Source organism: Bison bison, unplaced genomic scaffold (assembly GCF_000754665.1).
Source record: "Bison bison bison isolate TAMUID 2011002044 unplaced genomic scaffold, Bison_UMD1.0 scf7180017864338, whole genome shotgun sequence".
Classification (NCBI taxonomy): domain Eukaryota; kingdom Metazoa; phylum Chordata; class Mammalia; order Artiodactyla; family Bovidae; genus Bison; species Bison bison.
Window position 1 is genome coordinate 3,236,620 of NW_011494910.1, and position 8,033 is coordinate 3,244,652.

The 8,033-nt window shown below is 61.2% G+C and overlaps 1 protein-coding gene across 4 annotated transcripts in view; it reads right to left on the reverse strand.

The window, feature by feature from the left end:
* Nucleotides 1-8,033, reverse strand: part of SLC45A3 (solute carrier family 45, member 3) — a 22,163-nt gene that overhangs the window by 3,043 nt on the left and 11,087 nt on the right. For 3 of the 4 annotated variants that reach the window (XM_010854175.1, XM_010854174.1, XM_010854173.1), the window contains exons 2-4: nt 3,916-4,310; nt 2,267-3,049; nt 1,130-1,395 (exon numbers count right to left, since the gene is read on the reverse strand). In XM_010854175.1, the coding sequence (XP_010852477.1) occupies nt 1,130-1,395; nt 2,267-3,049; nt 3,916-4,087 (1,221 nt within the window). In that variant the 5' untranslated portion in view covers nt 4,088-4,310. Of the gene's footprint in view, nt 1-1,129; nt 1,396-2,266; nt 3,050-3,915; nt 4,311-6,549; nt 6,603-8,033 lie in introns of those variants that run through there. The other variant, XM_010854172.1, reaches the window with a different exon arrangement.

An 8,033-nucleotide genomic window follows, 5' to 3' on the forward strand; every position in this document is an offset into this window, starting at 1 on the left:
CACACCCACCCCTGCAGCTACCGATTGGGTTAACACGCCCCCCAGCTAGGTGTTTCCTCACCCGTGGCCTGCAAGGGGCAGAACAGGTCTCCCCTGCAGTTTGGAAGCCCTATGACAGCAGGCTGAGTCTCTTTTTTCTTGGGACACCCCTGGACAGAACTCTGCAACAGGGCTGCAGCTCAGTGAGGCTAGTGGAGGTCACAGAGGTGACCACACAGCCTGGCTCAGAAGGTTCCCACAGGAGGAGGCTCCTGGAGGGGCTGCTTGCTGCTAAGTCGCTTCAGTCGTGTCGGACTCTGTGCGACCCCATAGAGGGCAGCCCACCAGGCTCCCCCATCCCTGGGATTCTCCAGGCAAGAACACTGGAGTGGGTTGCCATTTCCTTCTCCAATGCAGGAAAGTGAAAAGTGAAAGTGAAGTCGCTCAGTCGTGCCCGACTCTTCGTGACCCCATGGACTGCAGCCTATCAGGCTCCTCTGTCCATGGGATTTTCCAGGCAAGAGTACTGGAGTGGGGTGCCATCGCCACTGCTTAGAAGGGGGCTAAGCAGGGAGGAGGTCCCCCGACTTACACAGTGCCCAGGCGAGCGGTGGCAGGGGCCTCAGGCTCTGAGAGATCCACCGTGGGGGTGGGGGAAGCGGACGAGGCAAAGGAGGGAGGCAGGAAAAGGAAGATAAACTGAAAGAGGGGAGGGAGGAGTCGGGAGCCTTCCCTGTCTGAGACCAGAGCAAGGTCAGTAACCAGGTCTCTCCCTGGACAAGGCCCACGCCAGGCCTTTCCCACTCACAAGCTGCGGAAGCTAGGTGCCCCAAAGGTCATCTGATCCAGCCCCCTGCTTCTGCACAGAACACTGCAACCCAGACTGAGGACTTTGACTAGCCTGCTTCTTCAGGATTTCCAGAGGATTTCACATTTCCTGCAATCATCCACTTGAAGGGCTTTATAATCCTGACATCAGGATGTCATTCCCAGAATCTTATCTACACCCTCCTTCCGCAGCCCAGGTCTCTGGCCCTGGGACCACAACAGGCTTCCTCTCCCGTCAAAGAATTCCTCCTCCAGCTTCTCTGGCCAGACCCTGGCTCCAGACTGCTAGGTCAGCCCTCCCTCCGCCGGCTCCGCTGAGTACCTGCTTCTCGCGGTGGTACAGGGAGGCGAGCGTATAGGGCAGGATCTGCAGGGCAGAGAAGGTGACGCCGGTGAGGGCAGCCGAGGCGGTCACCACCGCCACGCTGCGGGACAGGCACGTGGCGCCAGCCGCCACAGGGAAGGCCACCACGCTGGCTAGGTAGACTGCCCGGGTGCCGAACCGCTGCACCAGCCGGTCCATGACCAGGGAGAAGAGCAGGGAGATGGCGCACTGCAGGAACAGCCCCAGGCTGCCCATCCGGACCCCTGGGGGTGGAGGGGGAAAGGCCATGAGAGGGGGTGGGGACAGTGCTCAGCACAGGGCGCAGGGCACTCGGAACCAGGAGCACCGGTCTCTGAGCCCATCCGGACCCTGAGCCCATCCTGACCCCTGGGGTGGAGGGGGAGAGGCCATGAGATGGGGCTGGGGAGAGGGTTCAGCACAGGGCGCAGGGCACTCGGAACCAGGAGCACCAGTCCCTGAGCCCATCCGGACCTCTGGGGGTGGAGGGGGAAAGGCCATGAGACGTAGTTGGGAGAAGGCTCGGCACAGGGGCACAGGGCACTCGGAACCAGGAGCATTGGTCCCTGCTGCCCAAGACCCGCTATTGCCAGACCCACAACCAGCACCCCGCACCCACCCCAAGCAGCAGGAGTCTAGATTAGGGAAAGTGATCACAGCCACTGGCCAAGGGCCAAGGAAGCCATTCTGAGGGCTCAGAGCACTCAGCTTCCAGGAGGGGGCCAAGACAGCCCCGCCAGAGCCTCCAAAGGAAGAGTTTGGGACACCTGAGCTGCAAGGCGTGGCCACGGCAGCGGCGGAGCAGAGGGCACACAGAACGTGGGGCCAGGCAGACCTCGGCCCGGCCTCCGGACCTGAAATAAGCTCAGCCTCTCCATCCGCCAGGTTGGGGCAATGACTGATCAAAACTTGACAAACAGCCCGAGGCTCTGCTGAGGTTGCAGCCAACCTGCTGCTCTTCTCCCTCAGCAACTGCATATGCAGCCTGCACGCTGGCCCATTTTCCAGGTGGGGAAATCGGGGCCCAGACGCCCAGGCTGTGGGCGTCTCCCTATGCCCGAACATCCATTGGAGGGCAGCTCCCACAGCAGCCCCCCGGGACAGCCAAGGCCTTACCTTCATCATAGTGTCTGCGGGCCTCCGTGCCTGGCTCAGCCCCGGGCACGCCCTGGTACAGCCCCTCGCCCACGAAGTCTGTGTAAAATAACGTGAACGTCATGAATGCCATCCAGCTGCACAGCTCCGCCACAAAGAGCCGGCGCAGGGCGCGGGGCGTGCGGCAACAGAGCCGGCGCAGCCAAGGACAGAGGGCACCCAGGCTCCGCAGGGCCAGGCGGGTGCGGCCTGGGCAGCAGGGCGGCACCGAGGGGGCGGAGAGCCCTTCCGCAGGCTCGGCTGGGCCCAGGGCCGCCTCCTCGGCCACGAATGCCGTGGCTGCCACGCAGGTGAGGAAGATGAGAGCAAGCAGCCCAAAGAGGCACTCCTCCTGGGTGCCCAGGTAGGGCGCCAGGGCGCTGGCGTCCCAGTCGATGGCGGGCAGGAGGTAGCCCAGGCAGCCCCCGAGGCCGATCATGAAGGCGTAGACGGAGAAGGCCTGGCGACAGTGGTCCGGGTCCCGGAAGAGGTCAGAGAGCAGGGCCTCCAGGGGTGTGAAGCACAGCTGGCCGCAGAAGGCCAGCAGCCCCACGCCTAGGATCAGCAGTGCCAGCTCCAGCGGCCTGGCGTCCGGGCACAGCAGCCCCGCCAGCCGGCTGGCCCTCGGGATGAGGAAGAGGCTCAGCAGGACGCCCAGGGACAGGGCCCAGATGAAGGGTCTCCGGCGGCCGTAGCGCCCGCGCCAGTGGTCACTGGCCGAGCCAAGCAACGGGACCGAGACCAGACCCAGCACCGGACCGATGCCTGCAAGAAGGGCGAGGAGTGTGAGCGAAAGGCCAGGGCTCAGAAGGGGCGGGGGACGGGGACCAACCTCCTCGAGAAGGAGGGACGCGGCGACGACATCGCATGCAGGGCCCACTCCGCACTGGTGCTGTGCTAACCACTTCACCGGACCCCGACACATGCCTCACAACTGGGATCACTAACGCCCCATGTTAAGACTGAGGCATGAAGCAGCCGGTCAGTGATAAGTTGCACGGGCACGGAGCCAGGGAGGGCGGGAGGCAGGGTTTCAACAGGCAGGCTGACCCCGACCCTGCCATCCCGACAGACCCCTCTTCCTGGGAGTGAAGGAAGTGACCGTTTGCTTGGTCACCACCAAACGATGGTGCCCATTCGCCTTCTGTGGCTTTCGCAGAATTCGTCTCCAGCCAGGAGCCCAGCCCCTGCCCTGGGGGCCAGAAAGAGCCCTTGCTGGTTGTGGGGGGAACCCCAACCCAATTTATCCATAGCTAAGTTAGCAGTACAGCTGGGCTAAGTCACCTAATCTCTCATTAGCCTCCACTTCTTCTCTCTGAAATGGGTAACCTCAAAGCGTTACTGCAGGAGTTGGATGAGGCCACAGGTCTGAATTGCAAACTGATGAGGCAGTTTCTCCACGTCTCAGGGGGCTGTACATGTGTAGGGGCCTGGGACACAGAGGTAACCAGGGAACGGCCCTGTCCTCCTCTTTCTCTCGGAGCCCCTCGGCGCAGGGTCAGCCCTCTGCTCAGCAGCACTGACCCCCTGGCTAAGGGGCAGCAGGCACCTTCTGGGTAGAGGCGCTGGTGCCTTCCTTCCCTGGGAGGCCTGTCTCTGGAGCAGGAGGGGAAGAGGATGCGGTGACTCACCCAGCACCATGGTCATGAACTTCTCTTCCACCCCCACTTCCAGCAGCAGGGGTGGCACGTAGGTGATGCCCGCCGCCAGGCACACCTCCAGGCCGAAGGTCAGCAGGTTGACCAGCAGGAGCTGGCCCTTCCGATGCCTCAGCAGGCGGCCTGCCCACAGCCTCTGGACCATGCTGGACCAGGCAAGTGGGGCTCTGGCCCGCTCACACGCTCCAGAATGGCTCCGTCTCCGCCTTGCTGCAGACGCCGAGGCCTCTCCTGGCTGCCACCGACCGCCGAGGACTCAGCCAGAAACCCACTCCTGCAGGCCCACTGTGCAGGTCTGGTTTCTCAGCCATGCTAACCGCCTGTCATCGTGGGGGGCCTCGGCAGGGTACAGATGTCAACACTCGATCCTAAAAGGGCAGGGACAGTCACAAACACAGAGCATTAAGTTCCGGGAACCTAAGCTCTAGGATTCACTCTGAACTCTGAATCTGGTTCACTCCCGGGCTGATGGCGTGGCCCTGACACCCAGGAGCCACCCCCTATTGTGCAGGCAGGAAGTGCATGTTCATATTAGCTTAAGGTTGACCTAATTAATAAGGTAAATATGATATTTAAACCTCAGTACACTCCAGAGGCTACTAGATGTTAGTAATTCTCTGTTTTGAAATCTTTGCAACTTCCCTTGTTTCCTAGTATAGAAGGGAGGGGGAAAAAAAAAAGTCAAACCAGCTGAATTCCCAGTTCCCCAGGCACTGTTATCAAGGTGCCCCTGGAGACCCTCTGCGAGGCCCGGTTTGTTTTTCTCTCTCCACTTGCCAAAGCTGGGCTGTTCAATTCCCCTTTGTTAAGATCACACTTCCTATTTCACATTGCCTGGCCACAAGCCAAGCTGCACCAAACTACCACCCCAAGGAGGAGGACAAGGGGAAGAGAAAAGGCTGTGGTTTCTTGGGTTGGGTTTGAGCCTGTCATTGAAACCATTTGAAAAGCACTCCCCTGGAAGAACCTCGGCCTGAAAATCCCTCTTGAGTTTCTCTCCATGCTCAGTGGCCATGGGGAAGAAGCATTCCCGTGTAAGCTGCCCAACTATCAGGGGACTGGGGGGCTGCTCCCAGGTCCCAGCCTCACCACCTGGCAGCCACTGTGATGATGCCAGTGACCCCGGGGCGGCTCCCCTCTTGGCCCAGAAATCCCCGCAGCCCTTTCCGTTGGGCCTTCTGCTCAGAGATCCCAGCAGGGAAGACCCACCCTGGTCCCCAGCCCCTCGGGCAGTGGGCCTCTAGGTCTTGCTTCCCGACCACTGCACCCACTTCAGTCCATTCTGTTTACAAGTGACCACAGAAGAGGGAAAACCAAGTCAGCTGCACAGAGAAGGCAGAGAGGGGAGCCCTGGTCCCCTAACCTGTCATCATCCCGTGGTGGGTAGACAGGTGGACAGAGAGCCTCAGGCCACTCGTGGCTGGAGCCTGGAGTGCCTTCTCCAGTCTCACTGACTCAGCGCCACAAACGCTGCTGAAAAGCACTACTGCAGTGCAAGGTTCACGGCCGAGAGCCTGGCTCCAGCCCCTGTCCCCACCGAGCGCATTCCCGGACCACCGTGCCCTCTTCCAATCTCAGCGTCTGCTTCCTTATCTAACACCACGAAGCCCCGCAGGTCCTGTGCATTACAAAGCATGCTGCAGGTGCTGTCTGCGCTGCGCCACAAAGAAATCAGATGCGGTCAGTGCTGGCTAAGAAGTGCCCATCCCGTAACTGCCTGCTGGGGTTGTGCAACTTGTAGCCCAGGAAGAAAGGGACTTCACACGAGGCTGGACAACCAGCAGCCTCCTCCTCCAAGAGCCACTCAGACCCAGACCATCCACTTTGGAAAGAGACACGGACTGCTATGGGGATGGCATGGGAGAAACGTGAAACACGGACCCATGTGGTCGCCAGAGTGGGTTGGGGGACCAGAAAGCACCCTTAGCTGGGGGCTGTGGGTTCCGCTCGAGTTCTCCCCAGTCCCTGCACTGCCATGGCAACCCCAGGAGGAAAGCGGGGGGCCATGGAGACCAGGGGGCAGTGCTGTCTGACCTGGAGGGAAGGGTTCTGGGTCTAAAGGCTTCCAGCCCCTTCCATTCCCCACCCTGGGGACTCCCCTGCCCTGGGCTTTAAGGGACCAGGTCCTCCCTGAGCAAACAGAGACTTTATCAGACCCGGCCTCACCCACATCCGGCACCCATTCCCAAACCCTGGTTTGCCCCGATTGTTTAGAATAAATTGCAGCTCTCCAGCAACTATCAAGCAACCCCCCTGCCTCCCTCCCTCCTTCGGTTCAGCTCCCCACAGCCAGGACTGAGGAGGACGAAATCCTTCCCATGCCCGGCTCCTCTCTCCACCCTCAGGAGGCAATCCTTCCCATGCCTGGCTCCTCTTTCCACCCTCTGGAGGCGCTGTGCCCAGGACCAGGGCCTGGGCCAGCTGAGGGATTCCTGGGGAGGAGGTGGGCACCCAGCCCTGCTGCTTCTGCACTCAGGGTGCTGAGCCTGGCCTCCCTCTCTTGGGCACCCCTGCCACCCCAGACTCTCCCCAGCCCGGAACTGCCCAAGAGACGCCCAAGCCCATGAGAACACCCTCCCTTCCAAAGCCCCTCTTTCTTTTCCTTACCGTTCCCCAGTGCCCCAGCCTCCCGTTTGACCCCCCGTCAGCCCTCAGGAGGAGGAAGCTAGAGGAGGACTCCCACCTCAGCCCTCAGGAGGAGGAAGCTAGAGGAGGACTCCCATCTCAGCCCTCAGGAGGAGGAAGCTAGAGGAGGACTCCCATCTCAGCCCTCAGGAGGAGGAAGCTAGAGGAGGACTCCCATCTCAGCCCTCAGGAGGAGGAAGCTAGAGGAGGACTCCCATCTCAGCCCTCAGGAGGAGGAAGCTAGAGGAGGACTCCCATCTCAGCCCTCAGGAGGAGGAAGCTAGAGGAGGACTCCCATCTCAGCCCTCAGGAGGAGGAAGCTAGAGGAGGACTCCCATCTCAGCCCTCAGGAGGAGGAAGCTAGAGGAGGACTCCCATCTCAGCCCTCAGGAGGAGGAAGCTAGAGGAGGACTCCCATCTCAGCCCTCAGGAGGAGGAAGCTAGAGGAGGACTCCCATCTCAGCCCTCAGGAGGAGGAAGCTAGAGGAGGACTCCCATCTCAGCCCTCAGGAGGAGGAAGCTAGAGGAGGACTCCCACAGTACCAACTCTAGTCACCAGTGGTCCTCCCGGAGCCTTCTAGACACAGAAGAGCCCAGGGCCCAGGCTCGGACAGGCAGTCTGTCACCACCTTCCTGCCTCCCGCTCCCATCTGCATCCCAAGGAACACCTCTCCCTAAAGCTTGAAAGTGACGACTCCCGATGGGTCCCCCCGCTTTCAGAGCCCCCTGCGTCCTCAGGGACACAGGCAGGGCAGCAGGGTCCACTCCACGCCTCCACCCTCCACCCTCCAGCCTCAGAGACGCTTCTGACTCATCCTCCTCCCCACGGCTCCTGGACCCAACCAGAGGAGCTCACCTGGTGGGGAGGGGGTGGGAAGACGAGGGAAAGGGGGCTGACCCTGTGCACAGGAACGGAAGACCTCTAGGAGAACAAGTCCCTCTCGAGGTCCAACTGTTTCCCCCCTTCCTTCCAGATCCTGGATGACAGGACAGCAAGGAAGCTGAAGGAACCCCAAGACTTCTGGAAAGCTTTAGGGACCTCTGCCCCAGAGCTCAAGCCCTTTAGATGGAGGGTGAACCTGCATTTTACCTGCCCAGCTCCAGATACCCAAACACTCCGGGTGCCACACTCCCAGAGCGGGCTATAGGCACCAATGCAGCTTTCCAGCACCCACTCTAGCAGAGGAGCCTGGGAAACGTTTATCTAAAGAACAACTCACGGACAGCAGCCCGGGGTGGGAGGTGGAAGGGACAGGCAGGACCTAAGTGCTGCCCCCACGCCCAGACACCCCAAGGAGACTCCAGCATGACCCCCAGAGGGCGGCTCCTAAGGGCTCAGCCAGGGGTTTGAGCGGATGGCAGAAGGTCCTGGGCTGGAGGGCACCCCTGTCTCCCTGGCCCCTCTCAGGTTAGGCCTCAGCAGGGAGTACGGAAGTGCAACTGAGCAACAGGAGCGAAACTTGGCC